We start from the raw sequence: 27,897 nt of genomic DNA, 5'->3' as shown, positions 1-27,897 counted from the left end.
TACACACAGAGTTAAAGCCTCTTCTTCCAAGTCTTTGGTGTAAAAGGAAGATAGGACATATGTTGACATTCTGTCTTCCTCTTTCCTCTGTTTCTAGGCTGTATGGTTTGGCTGTGATGTTGGGAAACACTTCAATGGCAAACTGGGCCTCAGTGACATGAATGTGTGAGTACAAGAAATTTAAAATAGAAAATCATTTGTGGGTTTTGGCTGTTGGCGTGCACTCTTGTTACGAAGTGACTCAGCTGAGGTTCATTCAGAGATTAAGCCTGAGGGTGGGCCTGTTTCTTTCCATTTTGTAGAGTTTGAGGATTCATAACTGAAACGCTGGAACACCACATATTTATATGCTCTAACCTGGGAAGTCAAGATCATATCTGAGTTGAAGTTGTTGGATGCTCCTAAATAGTCATACTACATGAGGAAAAAACTTTTTTTAAAACTTTATTTTGTATTGGGGTATAGCTGATTAACAATGTTGTGGTAGTTTCAGGTGGACAGTGAAGGGACTCAACCATGCATATGCTTGTATCATTCTCTCCCAAACTCCCCTCCCATCCAGGCTGCCACATAACGTTGAGCAGAGTTCCATGTGCTATACAGTAGGTCCTTGTTGGTTATTCATTTTAAATACAGCAGTATATTCATGTCCATGCCTAACTCCCTAACTGGTCCTCCTCCCCTGGTAAACCACAAGTCCGTCCTCTGAGTCTGTGAGTCTCTTTCAGTTTTGTAAGTAAGTTCATTTGTATCATTTCTTTTTAGATTCCACATATAAGGGATATAATACAATATTTCTCCTTGAGGAAGACAGTTTAAAAAAAATTGATTAATGTGTAAATCTGTTAAGTGTATTTGGGATGTAACAAATGGTTTTCTAGGTCTCTTGTTTGATGTTTGAGTCTTCTTACTACTTCTGTTATTTTGATACCTTATGTATTTTGTCTTTATGACAACTAGGACTAATTTGCATACACACTTTAAAGCATTCCTTCTGGTTGTTGATGACAGTGAAGTTTCGTTTGTAAACCAAATCATGCTAAATCCTTGACTTAAAATTTATCACATTAGTATTACTTTTAAGTAATTATTACTTGTAGGAAATTGAGTAAATATCTTGACAGTTAACAGTAGGAGAAAGGAAATCTGCTAAAAGAATTCATGAGGTTTTCTAAACTTTGAAAATATTCTCTAATATTTTGACATTTATTTAAATTTCAAAGTTAGCCATGGTCTACATGAATTCAGAAACTGAATTCTACCAGCTCAAAGTGAAAGTCACTCAGTCATGTCCAACTCTTTGTGACCCCATGGACTATACAGTCCATGGAGTTCTCCAGGCCACAATATTGGAGTAGGTAGCCATTCCCTTCTCCAGGGGATCTTCCCAACCCAGGGATCAAATCCAGGTCTCCCACATTGCAGGCAGATTCTTTACCATCTGAGCCACCGGGGAAGCCCAACCAGCTCAAAAGAGACCATTTTTGAAAGAAATACTTCAAAAACTTTTTGTTGTTGTTGTTTTCTTTCCATATTGACAGTGCAGCCTTTCGTCAATTTTTTGATGAGGGGAATTTATGTTTAATAACTTCTTATTTTTCTGAGTGCTTTTGTGACACAGAGAGAATGGAATCCTATTGAGAGACTAGATTCTGCACGTACAATGTTCTCAGAAGAGCTGCAGCCCAGATTTGTCTGGAGCTGCTGAGCCCCTTCAGTTTCTTCTGTGATCTTCTTACAGCCAGAAGCCAATTATCCCCTGTGATTGTACTTTTTGTATTCTGTGCTGTTATTCTTTTTTTAACAGCTATGACCATGAGTTGGTGTTCGGTGTCTCCATGAAGAACATGAATAAAGCTGAGAGGCTGACTTTTGGCGAGTCACTTATGACCCACGCCATGACCTTCACTGCTGTCTCAGAAAAGGTATGACCCCCAGCGTGCAGACACCAGTGTCTGCACAGGTGGACCTCCATTCCCCTGCGGGCCATTGAATCCAGCAGAGCTTCACAGTGTATGTGCTTCCTGTTAGAAGTTAGCTTCCGAGCAAGACATTGTACCCACCTCTCTGGGGGGTTGGCTGCATGCTCTCAGAAGTAATAAAAATAGGAACTTTCCATGAGGAACAGAATTTGGGTCAGCAGGGACTAAGGAAGTAACTGCTTCTCTGTAACTTTGGAAATTCTCAGTGTGAAAAGAGGTCAGCAAGGAAACTTGGAAGAAGACCACTTGAGTTTAATAAGGAGTTAAAGTGCCCTGAAAGTGCTCATATCCTGATGATTTACGTTCAGCCTTAGCTTTGTCATTCAGGTTCTTCTGCAGTAAAATGTCAGTAACAGTCATTGGTGGAATCCATGCGCAGTGCTGAGTTTATTCAGAGATTCAGGAAATTGGATGTAGAGTATTTTGGATTTCCCTATGGAATATTCTGACTAGTAATACCACTGTTTCTAGAATACAGTGTTGGAAACAACAACTGCAGTATTATCTTTCAAAAATAAGCCTCCTCATTCCCAGTCTGTAAAAGAGAGTTTTACTCCTGTGCTCAGGGATCATAAAGAAGAGAAGACATCAAACTATACTTTAATTCTTTACCACTGCAAACAAAAATCTTCTTTCCAAGCCTATCTAATTACTGGAAAGAGTGTCACAGAATAACTATCTTGACAATAGAAGCAAAATATTAGAAGGAGCTTTTCATAAAATGCTATAAATATTGAGATAAAATGCAATCGTAAATAAACTAGAATAAAGTACTATTAAAATACTTAAATATGAACAACTTGGTATTTTATTTTATGTTTGGACCTGCTATAAAATTCAGTGGATTTACAACTAAGCTCCTTAAAGTTAAACTTTTAAACTATTTAGAGGATTATTAAAAAGGAAAACAAAAACTTTATAATTTCTGAGAGAGTTTGGCTTTTTATCATTTTTCATCTCTGTTATAGAGTATTACTACTTTTCAGAAATAAAAATCATATATATTCCATGTCTTTTTCTCTGGAAGTTCCATTCTTTAATTGGTATGGTTTAGTAATACGCTCTTTTTCCCTCTGGGAAATGGAGCTACATTACATGTAAATATTGTAAAGCAGAATTAATGTTATCATAACTGGAATTTTATGTTGAGATTTTTCTCTTCTCTCCGCTTTTGACCGCTATAAAACTAGTTTGCATTGCATTTGAATGATAATGCGGAGATAAATGCTTCTAAGTATTCTGGGATATCCTTTCTTGTTGCTGATTTCTTGGAATCCCTGAGAGGGAGTTCCAGATACTATTCTATATTTGTAGATGACGTGGCTTGATCTAGGTCATGCAGGAATTCATTGGCAAAGGCAAGAGGAAGCATTTTCAAACTTACTCTAATAAATGACTTTAGGTGATGTAGATTCTAACAGCGCTATTTTAAAAGGAAAGTAAAGATGGACTACAGTGCAGGGAGTAGAAAACCAAAACATTGAATAACCTTGACCCAGAGTGTATAGTTTATTGATCTGATTTTGAAAATCTCTGGGGCTGAGATTAAGGGGTAGTCCAGATAAGGGTATTTGAAACTTTTGGGTTTGATTGTTGGCTATTTCTGAGACGGAAAATTCCTGAGATTCAAGAAAACTGTCAGGAGTAAAAGTGAATCCCTTTTAGATGTGATTCGTGCAGTTTTATGCAAGTGGGAGCTGACAGATGAAATCATAGGAGATAATTCAGGAGCCAGTTCCCTTCTCAGGCTACAAAGATTTAAGTTGTTCTGACATCAGCTAATGCTCTGGGTAAACATGAAAGAGAACAGTCTTTTCCCAAATGGAACCTTCTTATCCCTCTCTGTGTCACTGTAATAAAGACTGTAAATGAAAATTATCATGATGAGTATCATTTTATTGATGAAGATAGAAGATGAACAGAACTGCCTAGGTTTTGTTTTATGAGAATAGTGTTTTGCTTTGCCATTCTATCTCTACTGTATTAAATTCAATATTTGTGTAACCAAACCAGTAAAAAAGCACATTTGGGAGAGTATCATTTCTTGGTTCCCCTAAGTAAGAAAAGTAGGCCATATGATGGGAATGTGTTTGTTTTCTTTTTTAAACTCTTGACTAGATCTGAGATTCATTGGTAAAATAAATACAGTGAGATGCCTCTGCCTAAAGAATGCTAATTGAAAGCAAGAGTCCCTGGCTTCAGACGGTGTTCACTGCTTTTTGTAATTTTAACATTTTGTTTTTCTTAGCCAAGAGTCATTTTAATGTGCTTATTTTCTGTATACCATAAAATGTAAAGGAGAGAATAGTAGTATTTATTGTTTGGCTGAGTTTATTGCATTTTCACCTGAAGGGATTAAAAATCCACCTCTAATAAAACATTCTGTTAGTTATAGTAGAAGATACACAGCCCTGGTCATGTATAGCATTGCTGTGTAGAGAAGGCTGTTTCTTCTGAGTGGCTGAACAAGAGCTAAAATTATATGACACCTCATCAGGACAGATCTCATTTCAGATTCTATGCTGTCATCCACTCTTTTGCAGGATGATCAGGAGGGCTCTTTCATGAAATGGAGAGTGGAAAATTCATGGGGTGAAGACCATGGCCACAAAGGTAAGCTTACGCTGGTAATACTACCAGACTCAAAGTGACTGGGTTCTGTTCTACTCTCTGCCTCCTAAGAGATATGGGAAGAAAGAGCTGCCCTGGTGTGGCTTTTTTTTTTTTTTTCAGTAGTTGATCCAGTTAGCTAAATTATTAGCTGGACTATTCTAGAGAAAAATCTGAGGATCTCGTTTGCCCCCAGCGTTCCTGCCAGCAGTGTGGTGGGCCTGAACGCCCTGGCTGGCTCTGACACCAGTGTGTGCTGGCATTTGTTCCAGACCAGTGGCCCTCCTACACCTCTCTGTACCGGAATCCCTTGGCCAGTAGGAAACTTGAGTGCCCTTTGCCAGGACTGTTGGCTGTTCAGCATTTGGTGCCTTTTTGTTGGCTGCACTAACTCTAGATCAGAAACCTTCCAAGGAGGAGAATGGGCCTGGCAAGAAACTTGAGGCATTTATTGGAGACTCATTAGAAGTTGTGAAGTCTAAAGAGGAAGAGAATGCTGTGGTTACCATTTAGAACTGTTTTATTCTGACTATCAAAAGCCAGGCAGAAGTCTTAGGTAAATTCTAGTAATTGGGCTTTAAAAAAATAAACAAACAGATAATACGTGAGTTGTAGCAAATAAAAATTACAGATAAGCCCAAAGTCGGGGGGAAAAAAAAACCTCTAATAATCCTGACACCCAGAGATCACCATTCATTAACTGTTTAGAATGTATTCTTACAAATCTTTGAGACCATATTTTTTAAGACTGTTTTCATGGTAGATAATAGTAGATAAAAGCCTTTTAAGGTGGTGTTGTGCTTTAATTTTTAGGGTTTCAAACCAAAAAGTGGCAACTGCCCTAGAACATGATGCATGTCAGCATGTTTGCCTGGGTGCTGTGTGCATCTTATAGCACCTTCTTCCCAGAGTCCACATTCCTTACCTTAGCCAGTGGATTCTGGCTAGGAAGGACATGTTAACCACAGCTTACCTACTAGACTAGCTAGCTAGAAGGCTGGGAGGAAGTAGATAGGGAATCCAGTGAGATAACGCAGACACTTGGAATCAAACTTCAGCCATCTCACCCAAGCAGGAATCAGCTAGAAATTTTTTAAAAAAGGGAAAGAAGAGAAAAAGAAATTAGAGATCTCAACAACTCTCTACCTGTTACTTCCCTCTCTGTTTAAATGATTTTCCAGCTAAGTCCTTTAGAGCTCTAGAATTTCCAGGGGTAAAAAGGTGGAAGAAGGAGGGATGTAGAGGCTTGGAAGTGAGCACATGGAGCTTCAGTCATTTGTATTTGAAAACTGCTGTCTTAGAAGAGCCTTGACAAGGCTTGTGTATGCCCCAATTGAGCAGCACAGGCTGTTGTGATGGCTGACACCGAGAGGCCATTTCATCTGTCATTCCAAGTCTTTTCATCTCCCTGTGAAATGATCATGGGTGGATTTTGGCTTAACTGTCCCTGGGGTCTGCTGTGGAACTCTGCAGCTCAGTATTTATATGTAAACGAGTATCAGCACCGTTACTCTGTTCATCATCACGTGGCTGCATGCCCCCTTCTGTGGTTTCTGTCATTGTTCTGTGATTATGGGACACTTGCTAAACTGCTGTGAATTAAAGTGCAGCGTGTCTTTTGATTGTTGATTTCTAAGATGAGCTCATTTTAAGACACAAAAACATTGAAATTGGGTAGAGATGGGTTATAAACTTTAAGAAAGCTAGCAGAAAGATTTAAAAATAAGCAATCAGAATCCGTTATATATGTAAATTGATGATAGTTAAGAAATGATTGCAAAGGAAAAGCCTGAATTGGAAGAATTTGGTGAACCCTCTATGGAATAATGGATTGGTTCAGGATTGAGAAAGGAGTAGGACAGGGCTGTGTGCGCTCACCTTGTTTGTTTAATCGTGTGCTGGACACATGGGCAGTGCCAGGCTGGATGAGTTCCAAGCTGGAATCCAGTAGGTAGGAGAAACATCAACAACCTCAGAGATACAGATGGTACCACTTGAATGGCAGAAAGTGAAAAGGAACTCAAGAGCCTCTTGATGAGGGTGAAGGAGGAGAGGGAAAGAGTAAGCTTAAAACTAAATATTAAGAAGACTAAGATCACGGCATCCGGCCTCATTACTTCATAGCAAATAGAAGGGGCAAAGGTGGACGTGGTGACAGATTTCCTCCTCTTGGGCTCTAAAATCACTGCAGATTGTGACTGCAGCCATGAAATCAGAAGATAATTCCTTTTTGGCAGGAAAGCTGTGACAAACCTAGACAGTGTGTTGAAAAGCAGAGGCATTCCTCTGCTGACAGAGGTCCATACAGAGAAGGCTGTGGCCTTCCCAGTGGTCACGTACAGTTGTGAGAGCTGGACTGTAAAGGCAGAATGCCAAAGAATTGATGCCTTTGAACTGTGGTAAAAGAGAAAACTCCTGAAAGTGCCTTGGACAACAAGGAGATCAAACCAGTCAACCTTAAGGGAAATCAACCATGAATACTTGTTGGAAGGACTGATGAAGCTGAAGCTCCAGTATTTTGGTCATCTGATAACAGCCAACTCATTGGAAAAGTCCCTGATGCTGGGAAGGATTGAGGGCAGAAGGAGAAGAGAGCATCAGAGGATGAGACTGGTGGATGGCATCACTGATGGAACGGACATGAACTTGGGCAAATTTCAGGAGATGGTGAGGGACAGGGAGGCCTGGCTTGCTGCAGTCCACAGGGTCACAAAGAGTCAGAAATGACTGGCTGACTGAACAATGTTTTAAAACATAAGGTTGTTTCAGATGAAACTGTGTAGCTTCTGTTTCATTTTTGGTCTTATTTGGTCCCTGTAAATGGTTTGTTATCATAAAGATTAGTGTCTAGGAAAAGAACTAAAGTTATGGTTTGTTTAGACCAGCCTGAACCATTGGCTTGTTTCTGAGATATTTTTCTATCTATTAAGAGTCACTGAGTTTGTAGATAGTAGTGATACCCATTTAAGAGAGGACAAATGCTTGTAAAGTCAGGCAAATATTCTGTTTTGTGTAGAGCAAGTTACTGTTTTTATTACTTTGAACCTAAATACCTACTCTTAAAGGTGATTCTAGATTACTTTGCTAATTTCTTTTTTTCCATTCAACTGTACTATGCCCCACTCAATAAAAGTTTTGCTTCTGTTCACTTACCTATTCCATTATTATGTTGAGAGAGCTGGGGTCTTGATCCCCCTGATCTGCCTGTAATCCTTCCTTGTGAAACCTGCAGCTGTCGAGTTAGGACTAAACTAGCTTTTTTTGTTGTTCTTGAATAAGTGAAATGCCTGAGATTATACAGACTAAAGCATTTCAGTAGAGAGCCAAAAGAGAAGAAATTGAACTGAGTGGGTGTAGTGTATAGTTCGTTCAAAGCCAAAAATAAATTATTCTCCTATGTTTCTTGGTAATGTTCTTTCTGACTTAACAGGAAGGAAGGAAAGAAAACATGATCTAATTTAATTGGCACACTTGGCCTGACCTTAGGGAGAGTACGTAGTATGTTATTATGCTGGCGATGTGTGTTTACCTCAGCAGGGCCCTCCCGTCCGTCATCCTGGTGGGCATTGGCCACCATGTCCGATGCAGAACCACTTTATGCTCTTTTAGGAGACGTGACAACCTTAAACACCGTTGCTAGGATTTTGTTTCTGTAGATAGCATTGTTGGCAGTTTGTTACTGTGCTCTAGGGGATTTCTGCTTGTTACGATTGATGGTTTCTCAGAAAGCAGTGTTGGTGATACTACAGGCCGGCGGCAAACACAGCAGAGGTACTTGGGCCGGCTGCCTTTTTCCCCTGCCCGGCTCTGGCGTTGGGCTTCCCTGGTAGCTCAGCTGATAAAGAATCTGCCTGCGATGGAGGAGACCCCAGTTCCATTCCCGGGTCGGGAAGTTCCCCTTGGAGAAGGGATAGGCTACCTACTTCAGCATTCTTGGGTTTCCCTGGTGGCTCAGACGTTAAAGAATTTGCCTGCAGTGCAGGAGACCTGGGGTTCGAAACCCGGGTTGGGAAGATTCCCTGGAGGAGGGCATGGCAACCCACTCTAGTGTTCTTGGCCTAGAGAATCCCCATGGACAGAGGAGCCCGGCAGGCTACAGTCCATGGGATCACACAGAGTCGGACACAACTAAGTGACTGAGCACCACACACCTCTGGCTTTGGTCTTCCCCATTGGTCATGTCCATGTCCCTTCCTGCCCTGAGTCTAGTATCAATGATGAAATCCAGTAAACTGACCATTTCCCAAAGGGGATAAATATTACCTCTGCCCACAAGAGACATAAAGGGAGAAGTTAATTTTTATCTTACTAAATCCATTGAGTTACTTCATATTGGTGAACAGTAGTGTTCTTAGTCAGCTGGACTGAAAACTAGATACATATCTGAGATGGCATGCAACCTACCTGACTTTTCTCCCCTCCTTCTTGAAATACTTAACTGTGCATTTTGTACCTTCTTTATGGATCGTATTAGAAATGGTTCCATAGCTGAATGAGGGAGCAGACCTTGGGACCAGTTACATTGTCTTTCATTTTGAAAAGCTGACAGCCTTGTTAGAGTTAAGTAGTTTGTAAAATGTTTAAGAATTCAAAATAGGGGAAATAACCTTTGGTGCTTTTTGCTCTTAGTCAGAAATTCATCTGAGAAGAGCATAATCTTTATGCCAGAGGGACCTACAGGTCATCTCACTAATAAATGGTAGATCCAGAATTATAATTTGGACAGTCTGACATTAGAACCTACTGTTTATCACTAAACTGTGTTTCCTCTTAGCTTCTCTGTTCCAGTAGTATCTGGTCTGCTCATAGAAATAACATGGTTATAGCATGTTTCTTTGATTTTTTCTTTAACCTTTTTTTATAACTTAGTTCTTTGATTTTTTTCCCTTAATGTTTTATCATGGGCAATTTCAAGCCTATACAAGCAGAATAGTATTCAGAAATTCCCCATGTGTTCATCACCCAGCTTCAGTAGTTATAAACATTCTGCCATGCATATAACAGAGTACTGATAGTCAATAAATTGAATTCTTGGACGGTTGCCCTAATGAACCAGTCTTGTTATGGAACTTCTTTTTATGATTGGTTCACTTAGTCATGAGATGGTATTCCAGTTCTAAGGTCTGATACATCAGAGCCCTGAAGGTAGAATTATAACATACTTCTTATGTTTGTTTAGTCTAGTTTCTTAATATGCTAAATAGCACAACTTCTTAGGTTAGGGGGAATATAATTTTCTAACTCTTCAATGGTCACTGAAGGAAAATCTTTATCTTTTAAAAATTTTGTTTCTCTTAAGTTTTCATTTTGAACCAAGATTAGTTTTTCATTTTTCAAATTGCTTTTTTGCCTTTCAGCTTCAACTTTGAAGTTGTTTTTAACTCACATTCTTCATCTTACATGTAAGCCTGTTCTTGATTTCATTTTAGTATAATTTCCAGACTTCCTCATGAGGCTTTGGCATGTTAGAGATTAATCTGGAAAGAAATTTAACGAGACTGATTCACATTACATCTGACTTCTACTGCTTTGTAAGAACCAAAAGCATGGCCTTTAATTGCCTCACCATGTGATTTTGGGAACAGAATGTTCAAAGCTAGGCACAAATTTCATCATATCCCTTACATAATGTTATATGGTAGAACCAAGAGAGACAGCTGCTTCTTTCTTGATTACAGATCCTGGACAGTGATTTGTCTCCTTGTGGTTCCACATTTCTCTACTGGTAACTTGGATAACGAGCGTTTTCCTTATGATGTCCTGTAGTTTATATGTAGCCATCTAACTGTACACTGTTACATAACTCTAAAGAGTTCAGTGAATAGTCTATATTTCTATCAGAGGTACTCAGGACATATAGTTCATAGCATCTTGCTTGCTTCATAAGAATTCAACATTTGCTAATGCATTTGTCCTGTCCCCCCCACCCCCACCCCCACCCTGCCGCTCATAGCATCAGTTAGAGTAACTTAGGGTATGAACATGCATAATTGTACACATGTTTTATGGGAATAAGTGAAAACCTGTTGAGAGGTTGTGACTTACCCAGGTTGCCCAGTGTTGGAGATAGAATTGGGATTGAGATTTCTTAATTTGACACAGGCAGCTTCCCTAAGAATGTATATTACCTACGAAAGATAACCAGTTATTTGCAGGTCAGTTTGAGTTTTGGTTTGGATTTCTATCACAAATGTAAATTATAGACATTATTGAACTGAACTTGCCAAAATAAGAAAATTATATGAGCCAAAAGCAGAGGCTTCTGATTTCCTGTAAAAGAGCAACATACAAATATGTTTTGTCACCTCGGGGTTTCACGTCTCTCCAGGCTTTCAGGTCTCTCTCTGACACCATCAAATTCGGGTATCTGAGTCCTCTCAGAGGGACTCCTCATCATCCGTCCTCATTAACCACTGAGCCTGGTTGACAGAAGCTGAAAAACAGTGAATGAGAGTGGAAGCTCGTGCTCTCGGGGCCAGTTGCTTCCTTATCCAAGGATGTGACTAGGACGGGGCGTGCCAAGTGGCTTCAGTCGTCTCTGACTCTTTGCAACCCTCTGGACCGTGAGCCTGGCAGGCTCCTCTGTCATGGGATTCTCCAGGCAAGAATACTGGAGTAGATTGCCATGCCCTCCTCCAGGGCATCTTCTCAACCCAGGGATCAAACCCACACCCTTTATATCTCCTGCATTGGCAGGCAGGTTCTTTACCACTAGCACCACCTGCCTACCATTTGTGAGAGAAGGCTCCTCCTAGCCTACAGGCCGAAATCGGTTTCACGGAGAAATCCTTTCACATTTAATGTAGATCCCTGTGTATTTCCTTTGTCCTGTAGAGAGGATTTGTCATTTTCCCCGGTGGTCTCCAAGGTATGTTTGCATTGCTTTGAGAAGGATAGAGGTCAGACACAGAACCCAGCACCAGATGCCTGGGAACACATACTGGCTGTCCCGCCTATTGGCTGTGTAGCCTTGGTCATGGTGTTTAACCTTTATAAGCCTTAGTCTTCTGATCTGTAAAATGGGAATAGTAATTGTACCTACCTCACAGGGTGTTTGTGAGAACTATGCCAGGCATATAAGAAATGCCCGAAAACATTAGCATCATTGGTACCATTGTTAATGTTCTCTGTAGACAAAAGAGAGCAGAAGAGCAGGAACGTAAGGTCTCCTCCCTCTGGGAGAGGGCTGTCTAACCTGCCCACGGTTCTAGCATCAGGTCTCTTAAGAATTCAGGACCCTCGGTGACCATTGGACTACATCTCCAGTTTACTGGGTGAATGACTTATCATGTGGGCTTAGTCTTTCACGAGAGAAAGCAGCGGAGGTGAAGAAGCCATGCCAAGGAAAACCCATTAGCAGCAGTGTCGCCTCACATTTATCGAGGGGATGCAAGGAGCCGTGCACAGACCACGGTGCGAACGTCTCTGACCCTCGGAGGAGTTCACGCTTCTCCACCCGGGACGTGGAAGGGGATTTGAAGAGGGCTGTGATGTGACGGAAGTGGCAGTCGTGGTGTGCTCCTCAGACTGTCAGATACAGGATAAGTGGACCAAGAAGAGCCAGAGGAGGGGTGAGTTCTCCAAGAAGGCAGATGACCGCAAAAGAGGAGGAGCTGGGGAGAGCCCGCTTGGGGGAGACAGTAGAAAGACATCGAAGCTGAGGTTACTGAAGTCACAGGACTGGGTGAGAAGTCGCGGGACTGGGTGATGTCAGGGAACACTTGGTGGAAAATAGCGCTGCAGCGGGGCAGCCAGAAATGAGTCCAGCGGGGAGGCCTTGGGGGTGGGCTTTAGAGCAGGTTTGGGACACTTTAGGTGGAGGGAGGGTAGACACCCAACTGTTCGTGCCATACCAGGAGCATCGTGCACTTGCTTCCTCCACATGCTGGGTATGGGCAGTGGGCAGGCTGAGTATTGAGCTGGGACCAGTAGGCTGTAAATCTTGCTCCGTGTGTCGTTTGTAACTTACTATAAGAACAAATATGTAAAACACAAATCTGAGAATAAATGCACAATAACATAGGGGATAAACTACAAGATAGACGATGAGTGATTGGAACTGGGGAGGCTCCTTAGTGATCCTTCAGAGGCGAGCAGAGTTTTAGGGAAGATGCTTGGGTTGTGGGTGTTTTGGGAAAGGACGTGGGGAGCAGCCAAGGAGAAGGCGGCTGAGAAGTGTCGCTCTTGACCTGTGGAGCGTGCTTCAGGCAGGTCCAAGGCATGGGGCCAGGAAGTAACATGGCCTGTCATCCATGGAGCTTTTGAGGAAAGAGCAAAAAGCCAGCTTTGCCTGGAACAAATAGGAGTAGTAATGTTTGGGGTCAGAGAGAAGTCATTAAGTTTTGGCAAGAAAACAGACCCTTGAATGACACCTGAATTTGTGTTTTCTCCTCCTGTCCAACATCGGAGATGCTGGCAGGATTTTGTGTGGTCTCAGACTAGCCTGGATAGTGCTCACAGTCCAGGGAAACAAAACAGTCCGACTGGCTGGTGCATTGCCTTCTCTCCTCAGCCCAGAGGTGGACAGGCTTCTGGGCTCCTTAGCAGCCGGCACTTCCTCGGGAAGTGTGCACTTCTGCAGACTGAACTTTGTTGTGGTTTGATGGTTTTTAAAAAAATGCAACCCACAAACCAAAACAACCCTCTTTCCCAACCACATTTTCCACTCTGCCTTCTTACCAGGGAGATGGAATCTTCCGTAGCCTTTGTTTCTGAACGAGGCCACAGGTAATACACAGCTGTAAGAGCAGCCCTTCCATTCTCAGCAAAAGGTTCAGGATCCTGAAGGTATGCTCACCACAGAGCCAGACTTTGGTATCTGGCCTGGAGGAAAAAGAGGCCTCTCCTCAGATCCCTGTCCAGATATCTGTCTCATAAGCGGTAGGTTTGTTTTCTTTCCAAAATGTCCAGCCCATCCTGTTCTCCAGCCTTCTAAACAAATGCACTTAGAACACATGACATCTCTCTGATTTAAAGGGACAAAATACCTCATAAACAAACCCTGCAAAACCTGGGCGCATGACCATCAGTGTGGGGTATGTGGGCAGATGGAATTGGTTCCAGACAGTGTCTGGATTAGAAACTAGATTACGTGCTATCTGTTGGCCAGATACCACTCTCTTTGCCACTAAGTACTCTTTTGGAGGAAGCTGAGCCCCATGGAAAAGACTGAATTTGAAGTTAAGGCCTGGATTTGAGTATGGGCTTTACTTAACGGCTGTGACTTTAAACAACTCATACCAACCCTGCCTACCTCATAGTGTCGCTGTGAAGATTAGAATGGAAACAAGGATAGATAGTGGGTATAAAATTGCACTTTGAAGTGTAAGTTCCCTACAGAGCTATGTGTGTGTTTTTGTTTCATTTTGCTTACTAAGGTATAATTCTTTTACTAAATAATAAAATTATACTGTTCCAAAATAAAAATACAAAGAAATATATAAAGAGGACTCTTGTTTCCATCTCTGTCACTCTGTATTCCCTTCACCTCCCGCGTCTTTGAGGTTCCCATTCTTTTCATTTCTGTTACGACTTTCCAGTGTGTTTTAGTGTACCGAAGGTAGCATATCTTATCTCCCCGCTCTGCACCTCCTCACTTCACTTAGCAGCGTGTCTCGGAGGCCTGTCAGTATGTTTCCACATCAGTACAGTTTTATGATCTTGCATTGTCTGGATGTACCATAGTTTACTTAACCAGTTCCCTTACTTGATGGAGCTTGGGTTGCTTCCAGGCTTTTGCTATTACAGACAGTATTTCACAGAGTTTATCATACAGTGCTTAGAACAGTGCCTGACAATAGAAAGAGCTGAATGTTGTTGTTATTTAGTCGCTGTCATATCAGACTTTAGGACCCCATGGACTGTAGCTCACCAGGCTCCTCTATCCATGAGATTTCCCAGGTAAGAACACTAGAGTAGGTTGCCATTTTCTTCTCCAGGGGATCTCCCTGACGCAGGGATTGAACCCACAACTCCTGCTTTGGCAGAGATGTTCTATACCACTAAGCCACCAGGGAAGCCCAAGTTGAATAAGTATTAGCTATTGTTGTACATAATTACATGCATATTGTGTGCATGCAGTTACTGTGTGTCTATAGGATGAAATTCCAGAAATGGCATTGTTTAGTAAAGAGGGCAAAACACTCGAATTTTCCCATTCCATAGGGGTTGTGTCATTTTGTATATTTGTAGCATACTCCATACAAATGTAAGGCATGCTTCACACAGTGTAACTAACAGAAGTGGTTGACAGATTGTTACTACTTAATTACCTTTGAAATTGTGTATGTTCATAGCTGTGTCAAGGCCTTAATGAGTGGTTTTCATTGAGACTGTGTTTCTTATGTTTTCTTACCACTTACCCTACGTTGCTTTCAATTTTTTTTTCAATAGCAGGGAAATGTTTATCAGTTCAGTCTAGTCGCTCAGTTATGTCCGACTCTTTGTGACCTCATGGACTGCAGCATGCCAGGCTTCTCTGTCTAATCACCAACTCCTGGAGATTGCTCAAACTCATGTCCATCCAGTCAGTGATGCCATCCAACCATCTCATCCTCTGTTGTCCCCTTCTCCTCCTGCCTTCAGTCTTTCCCAGCCTTGGGGTCTTTTGTAAGGAGTCAGTTCTTCGCATTAGGTGGCCAAAATACTGGTGACCAAACTGGTTAAACTATGGTACATCCAGGCAATGCAAGATAATGAAACTACTGATGTGGAAACATCAAACAAAAATGTTTATAAGCATAACAAAAAAAACTCAGAAGCCATAAAGGAAAAGATTGATAAATTTGACTTCATAAAAAACAAAAAAAAATTTAGTACACTAGAAAACGTCATCAACTAAATTTTAGAAGGCAAAATGCATAATAGGAAAAATGTTTGCAGTCATTATATTAATATATAGAGCCCTATTACTGATCACTGTGAAAATGGCAAACATACCAGTTAAAATTAGGAAGAGGTCCCAAACAGACTCTTTACAGAAGAAAACTGAATGGCAAGCACGCACAGACAAAAGTTCAGATTGGACCTAAAAAGAAAGTTGTAATTATATATACCCACTATTGATAAGGACATAAAGAAATTAAATAGATGATTAAGGATGTACACAGAGGTTTAATTACAAAATTGTTTATAGCAGTGTTGTTTCTAAGCATGAAAAGATAATTCAGATTCCAGCAATAGGGAATTAAATACATTTTGGTTTTACTCATAAATTCAGCACTTAAAAATTATGGTGTAGATAGTTTTTTTATTAATATGAAAAGAGCAATATTGAAAAACAGCATATGTGATACTCTGTGGTATAAGAACATTATGCTCTCGTTTTTATTAAACGTATGGCATCTACACATATAAATTTTTATCAGAGGATGTATATGGGATTTTCCAGGCAAGAGTACTGGAGTGGATTGCCATTTCCTTCCCCAGGACATAAAACCTAACTAGGGCCCAACCTGAGCTTCCCAGGTGGTGCTAGTGGTAAAGAACCTGCCTTTGTAAAGACCAATGCAGGAGATATAAGAGACGCGCGTTTGATCCCTGGGTTGGGAAGATCCCCTGGACAAGGGCATGGCAACCCACTCCAGTATTCTTGCCTGGAGAATCCTATGGGTAGAGGAGCCTGGTGGACGAGCTATAGTCCGTGGGGTCACACAGAGTCAGACACAACTGAAGTGACTTAGCACACATGCACAGGGTCTAACCCAGGATGGTGGGATCGTAGGCAGTTTTAAAATGTATATTTGTCATCTTTTCATCCACCTCTTCCTTCTGCTCCTCTTCCTTCATTTTATCATCGTCCTCCCTCTGTCCTTCCAAGATTTTTCATAAGGAGCATTAATTGGATAATCTTTAAGGAGTCAAAAAGCAATATAATATTTCAGAATTTTGAGGGGGAAATCACCTATCCAATGATATAAAATTATCATTGTTTTTCATGTTTTCTCCCCCTGTGTATTTGGAGTTTTAACATAGTTATAAAGGATACACTATTTTTATATACTTTTATTACTTAAACATTTTTTCCATGTTACTGCATAGTCTTTGTAACTTCATTTTAAATGACTGATTAATATTTTGTGGAGTGATTTCTCACTATTTATTAGGAAGTTTGAAATATGAGACAAGTGTCAGTGAGGCTTTCCTTCCCTTTCTGGGAGCCTTTCTTCAGCCTTGAGTTATCAGCATCAAGTGAAAGATTGGCAGTGACTTAATGAGGCCTCAGTCGTCTGGCTTCCTTAGGTTCAGGCAGCCAGACAGATTCATCACAGCAGAACAGATAACTTGATTTTGTCATACCTTTTTTAAAAATAGCAACAACAACAAAAATTGAACCACAAGTAGTTTGTTAGTGAGGTGAAATATTTCACAGAACAAAGCAAAACATTTCTCATTTATAAATAATAATATATTTATCACCTTAATTTATGTCTGAAAGGTTTAAAACTTAGATCTTTGGTAGGATTTCAGAAAACTGATTTTTTAGGGTAAAGTTTTTCTTAAACGCACCCACTGGAATCCCTTCTGTTTCTGAGTGCATTAGGCCTAACCCATCTAGAGCTATGTCTACAGATGCTGTTTCTCCCTTTACAGACCCATACTGCTCTTTCTCTTAACAGATATAGAAACATTGCCAGTGTCTTTGAGGGACTGTTCACTTATTTTATTTCTTCCTCTTCCTTTCTTTATTTTATTTTCTTGCGTGTAAGCAAGACATTTAATGTTTAAACAAAATTTAATTTCACCTTAGTCCCTAAAGCTGACTTTCTTTATCTGTTTATCTATTTGTTTCCCTAAATGCAACGTCAGGATCCTTGGAGCAGATTTTTGTTTTCCTTTATTGTTTGTTTCTTTGGTTTTGGGGAACGCCAGTTTCTAATGGCCAAGGTACAAGAGGGCTAGAAACTGCAGCTTTCCTCAGATCAAGATGGCTGCTGTAATCCGGCCGAGTGGGCACCTTGCTTGCTCCTCTCCACAGCACTCACTCGGGTTTCAGACACACTGATCCTAATCTTCTCAGTCAAACTCCGGGACATGCAGTATCAACAGTTAGAGCAGCCACAAGGTCATTATCTACCCAGGGTGCAATTACTCCGCAGCCACCTAGACTGTGAGGCTTTGTGGGTCCCCAGAGAACTCATATCCTGAAGAGAGAGACTAATCAAGGCAGGTCCTCTTGGCAGGGACCCTGAAAGGGTGGATTACAATTGATAGGAGTTTTAATTTGTGAGGACTTAATCTTATCTCCTGCTTTTGGAACAAGATAGCGTAGATGTACTTATTGTCCATTTTCTTCGGGCATTTTTTGAAGACTCATTTGATTGTGTGATGATAGTATTGTCTAAAGGACACAGAACTTTATTACATGAATCTGCCTCCATCCTTCACCTGCCTCGCTGCCTGCCCCGAGCCCCTCTCAGGATTTATTCAGTGAGCATTAGGGTGAGAGGAAGGATGCCTAATGTCTCAGATGGTGTGGCACTTAGTAGCCTGGTCTCCTGACCACTGAAAACTCCTCATGGGCAAGGCAGATGCTGAAACTTTTTCTCAGAAAGCATTTACTTAGGATGCAGCAAGAAATGGTACCGGCTGGCCCTTCAATTTACCAAGCCTTGGCTGCCTGAACTCAGTGGCAGTGACGTGGGTGATGTGAGAGGCCAGGGACTTGGGAACGTTTGTATGTGTTCTTCCTGGTGTCTCCTATTGAGAACGGAGCCCTGGATCATGAGGGGATCATCGTGATCTGACTTGGCATGAGCCCTTGCGCACTTTTCCTGGCATTTTTTGGAGAGGGCAAACACGCGGTACCATGTCAGGATGAGCTGCCTTGACTCCTGTCGGGGAGGGGCAGAGTGCGGCAGAGACGAGTTCCCCGAAGCAGTTCTGTTTTCAAGTTAAATAATGTCCTCTGTCATACCATTTAGTTTATAAAAGTAGACTTACCATCACGTTGCCTTTTAATTATTTAAATCAGCCTTGCTTTTAGGGCAGCAGTTCTCAGAGTGGGCCCTGAGGACCCCTGCCAGGTCCCTGGGACCCTTTTAGGACATCTACAAGGTCTTCCTTCCTCTGACAGCATATCTGCGTGAGGCCAGATTTGCTGCTTCTGCTTCATCCAAAAGAACAGTTGCAGCAGACTGCACACAGAAGCAGATATAAGAATTCAGCTGTCTTCTGCATCACAAAGTAATGCCACTTTCCTTACTAAAATTTATTTTGTATTGGAGGATATAATTATTTTTTCCTAAGCGAATCAATATTTATAGCTTTCTGTTTTAATTTTTAATATTGTAAACATCAATAAGTATAACCCACATCAACAACTGTTTAGAGTCCTCAGTAGTTTCAAGTGCACAGTCGTGAGCCTGGGGCCAAAAAGTTTGAGAACCAATATACTAGAGGACCACCTTAGGAGAAATACCTACCTCTTCTCCCTCTCTCTTGGTCCTCTGTAGTGGAAAGTGATATAGCACAGACCTAGATTTGCACACTTGCAGAGAAAAACGGCTCAAGTGTCTAGTATATAGCAGGTGCCAGCTGTGGTAAGATGATGATGAAGATCGCTAGTTACTATGAGTGCTCGGCGGGTAGGTAGTAACCTGTGTAGGTACATACTTTTGTCCTCTGCCCTCTCCATGGCCGATCCTTATTTTAAATACACACTTTCATCTCTTGCCTTAATTTCACTCTTTGTATTAGCAATGCCTCAGGTGAAGCATTTCCCCATTTCAGTTTGGTGGTGGTATGATCCTGAAGAGGAAATTATGTTGTCCTAGTGGAGTCTAGGGGCTTCCCAGGTGGTGCTGGTCGTAAAGAACCCACCTGCCAGTGCTAGGAGGCATAAGAGACACAGGTTTGATCTCTGGGTCAGGAAGATCCTCCGGAGGAGGAAATGGCAACCCACTCCTGTATTTTTGCCCAGAGAATCCCATGAATAGAGGAGCCTGGTGGGCTACAGTCCATAGGGTCACAAAGAATCAGATATGATTAAAGTAACTGAGCCTCCCACCACTAGTGGAGCCTGTGAGAGTCTCCCTGGTGGGAAAGGGCAGGTTCTAGGGTAGATACCTGATGACACCATACTTTTTCTCAGCTAAGCCTCAGTCTGGGGTGTTAGTACTGCTGTACCCCTGTTCATTCCTACCACTGGAGCGATCCATAAATCCCAGGGCCTCAGCAAGGAATATAGGTCAAGCGACTGTTTATTCTTCACCACAGATTTCCTCCTAAGAAAGCAGAGACTCACACAGTATCATCTGCAAATAAGCGTCTCCCTGGGAATGAAGACCAGACCTTGTCAGGATTCCCCTGATGGCTTAGCTGATTGTTGGATAGAAATTTATGGTAGGGAGGAAGGAGAGAAAACAGCCAGTGATGCTGAGAAGGTGGGATGGGTATGCTTGCCTTTCTGGCCCTAGAGGTTAACCCCCTACATATGAACAAGAAACATTTCCACCTACCTTCAGGGTCATTGACTCACCCTCTGTGAGGCAGCCTGAGCAGTGAAATAGCACAGGATCTTCGGTCCAAGGCCCAGCTCTGAACTTCACCCACGTGACCTGGGCTCATCACTTAATTACTCTGAGCCCCAGTTTTTCTAACTGGTAAAAACATAACCCTGCTGTCCTGTCTGCTTTGTAGATTGCTCATAAGACTTCATCAGGGGGCTTCTCTGGTGGTCCATTGGTTAGGAATCTGCCTGCCAGTGCAGGGGACAGGAGTTCAATCCCTGATCCAGGAAGATCCCACATGCTACAGAGCAGCTGGGCCTATGAGCCACAACTACTGAGCCTGAGCTCTAGAGCCCAAGGACCACAATTGCTGAAGCCCATGCACCTGAAGCCCATGCTCCAGAACAAGAGAGGCCATCTCAACGAGAAGCCTGCACACCACAACAAACAGTAGCCGTGCTCACTGCAACTAGAGAAAGCCTGTGTGCAACAACAAAGACCCAGTGCAGCCAAAAATAGATAAATAAAAACTTTAAAAATAATCAGGTTAAATGAAATTACAGATGGGAAAGCTGAAAAACATGTACGAATGCTAGCTTTGTGAAAGATTTTCTCATAGTGCCAGTAAGGTTTTTGTTCTTTGCCCCTTGCTTTCTGGACTCATGAGGCTCCTGTTCTCTTCTCCAGGTTACCTGTGCATGACAGATGAGTGGTTCTCTGAGTACGTCTACGAAGTGGTGGTGGACAAGAAGCATGTCCCTGAAGAGGTGCTAGCTGTACTAGAGCAGGAACCCATTGTCCTGCCAGCCTGGGACCCCATGGGTGCTTTGGCCAAGTGATGTTGCCTCCAGCTTTTCCTCTTCCCGTGGGACCTGAAGTAGCTGCAAAGGACAGATCCAGGGACTGAAGCCAAAGTGACATAGGTGACTGTGTGTTCCCACAGGACACAGTCAGACTCTTGGATTTCTACTCCAGGAACCTCGTTGGGAAAGTGTGCTTTATGCTGAAACAAAATATTCTTAAAGAAAAAAAGGGAAAGATCAGGTCACACTATCTACTCTCCTCATCTCCAACAGCTCAGGATCTCTTAGCATTTTAATCAGATGTAATTGTTTGTCTTAACTCTGTCACACTGGTTTGGTTCTGTGTCTGTGTTAATAAGGCAGGAGAGGATGAGCAAGTGAGGTGTGTGGAGAGAAAGCAGACCTAGTGCTCCTTGTTCCTAGAGTAGAGTGGGGGGAGGGTGCCCTAATATTTGAGCTCTCAAAACTGCATGCTGCCTGACAGTATCACTGTCCCTCCTAGGTGGCAGTCACTGAATTCAGTTTTTGTCAAGGTAATTCTGAACTGAACTGAATTCTATGTGCCTCGAATAGCCCAGGAATGGGAGGTTGATCAAAACTGACATGATTCCTTCCAGTTGTTCTGAAATGTGGAGAACACGGCTCTACTTGAGTCGTGGTTAAGTAGAGGGTTAGAGAGAGTGGGTGAGAGAACAACCAAAACCTTATCATGATCTGAATTATAATCATTAGAGGGAGCTCTCGCCAAATGGTTCAACTTCTGCCTCTGGAATTGGGAGTTGGGTGGGCACAAAAAGGGGGTATCATCCATTCTTTCTGACAACTAGATGGTGCTGAGAAGCTTTTGAATAAAACACTTTGCTAAATGAGAGTATGTTGGCTTATTTGACCTGAGAAGTGTGTGTTTATTTGGCTCTAAAGGAAAGTAGCCAGGAGGCTCGTGTTCTTGAACATTAAGAAACAGCAAGATGGTTTAGAGCTTCTCTGCCTTGGCTTCTCTGTGGGATGTGTGATTCTTCCCAGCCTGTGCGGATCCTCACTGGCTTCTGCAGAGGGCTTTTAGGCACCATGTTTAGGAGAGCTGGTGCCTCTGCTGCTTAACCATCATTTCTCCAAGCAACAGGATCACTGCAAGAGTGGGAAGTAAGGCTCGGCTGGGTCCAGCCTTAGAGTGGGCTGAAGAGTATGTATTTTACTAAGATTGGCCTCTCTCACTGAAAGCAAAGAAATACAGCATCCTAATCAACATTTCTGTCGGTGCCTGAGTCCCCTACCATTCAGGCTCTGAAAGAATCTTCTCAGTTTAGCATGGAATGTTGTTTGTCACAGCACTTCCCAAGATAACATTAGTTACAGGCTCAAGTGTTAATCAGTGTTTACAATATTCTAGTAATCATGTTCCAAGCAGGATAAATCCATTTCCAGACACATCATGGTGAAACCTCAGAACAAATCTTAAAGACATCCAGGAAGAAACAACAGGTTGCCTCCAAAGAAAAGACAATGAGATTGACTGCTGACTTCTCATCAGCAACTATATATGTCAAAAGACAATGAAAAGTGCCTTCAAAGGACAATTAGAAATTAACCATGAACCTAGAATTCTATACTGAGGAAAACTGTCTTTAAAGAACAGAGGTGAAATAAAAGACAATTTCAGTCAAAATTTGTTACCCAAGCAGAACAACAGTGATCTGTTAATATTGAAATTCAACAAAGGAATATAGAATTGAAGAAAGTGATAAACATGTGCACCATCTAAACAGGAAGTGACTATGGGTAGTCGTATACAGTTCCAAAAAAGGTAAAACCAAAATACAGAAAAATAGGTAACGAGGGAGGTGATTAGAATAAGCATACATACTCTAAAGTCCTTAATGTCATTCAGGAAGAAGATAAGTATATTGATTAACTTTAGGCTTTGCTATGTTTATTGTATGTGCTAGAAGTTTCCAGGTTAACTACTAAAATAAAACAGGATGTACTTTCCCATCAAGAATATTATATATATATATATATATACACACACATATAAACAAGATAGTGGAGAGAAAGAAAACACAGGGCAAGTACTGTGTCCAAAATAAGATAACCTAAAAGAGTCAATAATTTCAATGTCCATAAAAGGCTTAAATGTTTCAGAAAAAAGCAAATTGTCAAATGGAATTTTTTTTAAACTGATGGACTTTATTTTTATTTTCCTCTGTTGTTGTTTATCCATTCTAAATGTAATAGTTTGCATCAACTAACCCAAAACTCTCAGTCCATCCCTCTCCTTTCTCCTCTTCCCCTTGGCAACCACAAGTCTGTTCTCTTATGTCTGTGAGTCTGTTTCTGTTTTGTACGTAGGTTCATTTGTGCCACATTCCACATATAAATGATATCATGCAGTATTTTTGTCTTTCTGACTTCACTTCTTATGATGATCTCTCATTGCATCCATGTTGCTGCAAATGGCACTGTTTCATTCATTTTTATGGCTGAGTAGTATTTTACTGTTGTATTCTATCGGAGTTGGCAATGGACAGGGAAGCCTGGCATGCTGCAGTCCATGGGGTCGCAGAAAGTCGGACACACCTAAGCAACTGAGTTGAACTGAGTATTCTATTGTGTATACGTACCACATCTTCTTTATCCATTCATCTGTCGGTGGACACTTGGGTTGTATCCATGTCTTGGCTATTATGAATAGCTGTGAACATAGGGACATGTGTATCTTTCTGAATTATTGTTTTGTCTGGTTATGTGCCCAGGAGTGGGATTGCTGGATCATATGGCAACTCTTTTTAGTGTTTTTGAGGAGCCTCCATACTGTTTTCCATAGTGGCTGCACCAGTTTACATTCCCACCAACAGTGTAAGAGGGAGGGGTTTCCTCTTCTCCACACCCTCTACAGCATTTGTTACTTGTAGACTTTAATGATGGCCAGTCTGACTGGTGTGAAGTGATAGCTCATTGTAGTTTTGATTTGCATTTCTCTAGTAATTAGTGATGTTGAGAATCTTTTCATGTGCCTATCGGCTATCTGTATATCTTCTTTGGAGAAATGTCTATATAGGTCATCTGCCCATTTTTCAGTTGGGTTGTTTGTTTGTTGTTGTTGAGTTGTATGAGCTGTTTGTATATTTTGGAGATTAAGTTCTTTGCAGTTGCATCAATTTGCAAATATTTTCTCCCATTCTTTAGGTTGTCTTTTTTTTTTCATTTATGGTTTCCTTTGCTATGCAAAAGCTTCTAAGTTTGATTAGGTTCCATTTGTTTATTTTTGGTTTCATTACTATTGCCTTGGGAGACTGACTTAAGAAAACATTGATATGATTTATGTAAGAGAATGTGTTGCTTATGCTGTCTTCTAGTTTTATGGTGTCGTGTCTTATGTTTAAGTCTTTAAGCCATTTTGAGTTTCTGTGCATGATGTGAGGGTGTATTCTGAATTCATTGATTTACATGCAGCTGTCCAACTTTCCCAGCACCACTCACTAAACAGACTTGTCTCTTTCGCATTTATATTACAAGTGGTTCTTTAAAAAACAAAAAAACCAATTAACATATTGGGTAAGACTGATGCCCCCCCAAAAGTACAGACACACACAAAAGAAGTTGAGAGGAGGCTACCATTATACTGTAGTTAGAAAAATATAAGATACCCTTAATGTTGTCAGAAGTGACAGTGAAGGGACCTGTTTGGAAGACATATATCCCCAAATTCTGGAAAGAAGGGAGAGAAGAAACAAACTGAAAGAAAAGCAGAGTGAGACATTGAAAGATTTAGCAGAACTGAAAAAGTTGAACCCTGATTCAGCAGTGGAGACAGCTAGTGATAAGCAAACCAGTTTACACTGTATAACCCTCTCCCCCCCCACCCCCCACCCCCAAAGCTCAGACATGCTAGCATCAGAGGGTTCTCTGGGTTAATGAATGCTAGATTCCCTCCCTACCTTGGGTAGCTAGGTGCTTGCCCCTCCCTTTCTCAGCAGGCACCAAGTCAAGATTTATTCTCCATAGAGAAAACTACCTTATGGCCTGGGGTCAGAAACTGAGTTGAAGATGAAAGTACCCTATGTGGGCATTTGCATTTTGAATATCCTCCATCATACTGGCTCCTAGAACCCTAGTGCTCAGAGATTGCAAGTGTTCTCTGGAGAATTTTGATTAGATTAAGAAAAAAGACATAAAGAGCTATTCTGTGGCATAAAGGATTATTTTATGAGGCTGCCATAACCCTAACAAAAAATAGTAAAGGAAAAAAGTACATGCAAATCTCCTCCATAAAGAGATGCAAAATTCCTAACCAAATATTACTAACCAAATCCAAATATATAAAAGATAATCTCCATAACCAAATATTGAATAGAAGTTATTTTCCAAATAAAATTAGGATCCTGTGGAGAGAAACAAAAGGATGGCCGGTATGTCTTCTCTACTGAAGATGAAAGGAAATGGGCCAGAGTTTTAGCCAGACATCTGAACTGGAAGAACTTGCTAACATTTGGGTGACTGGTGAACTGGGAAATGAGAAAGTGTGAATTGTCTTCCTGTCACTCTTTCAATGATACACTCACCTCTGAAAGGTCTTTGCCAGCTCCAGGAACCCTCTTGAGACATGTAGAGTCATGCTGACCCTACACATCCAAGAAGCCAGGACCTGATAATGAGACATCATTCCTCCAGGATGTGGTTGTGGATCCATCAGCGTGCTCTGGCTTGTTGTCAAAGAGCCACTGAATTCTCATTTGCTGTTGGCAGTGCCAGGGCACTTGCACTTTCATTCCCACTTCTCTGATCATGTGGCCTGGGTGAAACTTGTTGCTGACTGGCCACAGTCACTGATTAAGCTAGATTTTTTTTCCTTGTAAGTAATATCAGATGGGCATCCCCATAGTTGAGACCGCATGTTCAGAACCGTTGATGCTTCTCATGAAGATGACCCTACTTCCTTGGGGTCTGTGACACAATTTGATTGAAAACTAGGAATCAATTGGCCAGAGTTGTTTTTTCTTCCTTTTCAAAATTCAAACCCTTTACACATGATCACAAAGGGAAAGGAAGAGAGAGGGGGAATGTCCTATTCATAGCAGCCACAGGTGATTGCAAACAGGACTGTGTGAAGATAGGAAGCGCTTCTGCACGTTTGTCTTCCTTGGTACAGTTTGAATACCACCTGCTTTCTCTCTCTCTCTTGCTTATTCCTTTAGAAAAACTATCTAGTAGCTCCTCTTAAAGTGGATGGAGTGGGCTCTGGAACCATCTCTCAGCCTATCCTAAGACAATGTTGTTTTTTTTTTTTTTTAAATTACCTGCTTTGCAGAAGAATGGAGTGGCTGAGACAGGGCGGGTACATGGTGCAAAGTATCATAGTGTGCTTAACTTAAATTGCAGCCCACTTGCCTCTCACCCAAGAAGGCCCTTAGAGGTCATCTTGTCTAGACTTCTCCAAGATGGATAAGGAATCCTTGAAGTTCTACATGGACACATTCAGTGACAGGAGCACACAGCCTCCTCCCTTGGGGCCCCTGCCCACCTCTCCAGACCCAACTTCCTCCCTTCCCTTCTTGTTCACCCTGCATCAGACAGTCACACCCCACTCCCACTTTGTCCTTCAAACACACCAAGCGCATTCCCGCCTCCTAGCTGTTCCTTCATCCTAAAACCGTTCCCTCAGCCTAACGGCTGGCTTCTCATGATTCAGGTCATGGCTCAAACATCAAGGCCGTCACCTCACCTGAGTAGCCAACTGCCCCCTCCTCACTGCCTCCACCACCTCTACCCTTGCCTCTATACAATAAATGGGATCGATTTCCTTCACTTCTGTCACTTTCTGAAATTCTTGTTTGTTTCTGTGTTTATGTGTCGATACTTCCTGTCAGTTCCCCAAGGGCAGTGGCTTTGTCTTACTCGCCACTGTATTCACAAGCCTGACTCAAGGTAAATATGATTGACTGACTGATGGAAAAATGCCCTATATTCTGACAGCTGTATTCAATTAAAAGTTTATATGTAGATCTGAAGCGGGCTTCGCACTAACTTTCTCAGGAGGGATGAGTAGAATGAGAACAAAGCCCCTGTGGATCTTCGTACGTCAGTGCTTAAGAGGAAGGTCTAGATTTCAGGGTAACTGGCCTTAGGGGAGTAAAAGAGGGAGGTGGAAACCCTCAAAGGTTTTCTTCACTTTTCTCACGGCCTGCACCTTTCTGGCTTCAAATCAGCCCAGCAGGGATTCCCTGGTGGCTCAATGATAAAGAATCCACCTGCCATTGCAAGAGACATGGGTTCAATCCCTGGTCCAGGAAGATCCCACGTGCCTTGAAGCAACTAAGCCCATGCCCACACCTACTGAGCCTGTGCTCCACAGCCAGGGAGCCTCGACTACTGAAGCCCATGCACCCTAGAGCCTGTACTCTTCAAGAAAAGAAGCCATTGCAATGAGAAGCCTGTGCATCTCAACTAGAGAGTTACCCCCACTCGCCACAACTAGAGAAAAGCCCGCGCGCAGCAGCCAAGACCCCACACAACCAAAATAAATAAAATTATTTGTAAAAGAAAATGTCAGCCCAGGAGAGGGAGAATCCCAGCGCCTTTGGACTCAGGCAGGAGGGTTGGCTGAGCCGCTTGGAGCCAAGTAGGGCAGGGACCAGTCACCGACCCTCTCTGAGTCTCTGTCTCCATACCATCTTGATTGAAAAGCTTTTTGAATTGTTTTAAATAGGAAAGGTCACAGCTCAAAAAGGAGAAAAACTAAAAATCTATTTTTAAGAACACAAAACACGGCCAAAGGGTTGAAAAATGCATATTACCCATGTGGTAGGAAAAGAACAAAAAAGGCAGATAAAGTACATGGGAGACAGATGCTCAATAGATGGGGGCTACTGGTAATAACTAGTTCTCACAGAGCTTCTCCAGTGTGTCCGTCATCGAGCAAGGCCCCCTGGGGGTTAAAGCAATTCCCTGCCCTCCTGAAGTTTATTGTGTAGTTGGCAAAATAAGATGTATATACATGACTTGCTATGAGTGAAGTTTTCCAGTAAATATCATCATAGTTAGGAAAGGTCTCGA

The 27,897-nt window shown here is 41.9% G+C and overlaps 1 protein-coding gene across 1 annotated transcript in view; it reads left to right on the top strand.

Annotated features, from left to right (window-relative positions):
* BLMH (bleomycin hydrolase) overlaps positions 1–21,713 on the top strand; it is a 40,946-nt gene extending 19,233 nt beyond the window's left edge. The window contains exons 9-12 of the mRNA XM_043903290.1: positions 98–165; positions 1,808–1,925; positions 4,526–4,595; positions 20,729–21,713. Of these exons, the coding sequence (XP_043759225.1) occupies positions 98–165; positions 1,808–1,925; positions 4,526–4,595; positions 20,729–20,880 (408 nt within the window). The 3' untranslated portion in view covers positions 20,881–21,713. The remainder of the gene's footprint in view (positions 1–97; positions 166–1,807; positions 1,926–4,525; positions 4,596–20,728) is intronic.
* Positions 21,714–27,897: the final 6,184 nt, after the last annotated feature.

Source organism: Cervus elaphus, chromosome 5 (assembly GCF_910594005.1).
Source record: "Cervus elaphus chromosome 5, mCerEla1.1, whole genome shotgun sequence".
NCBI lineage: Eukaryota > Metazoa > Chordata > Mammalia > Artiodactyla > Cervidae > Cervus > Cervus elaphus.
The sequence above is the reverse complement of the archived record's forward strand: the minus strand, read 5'-3'. Positions and strand labels throughout refer to the sequence as shown.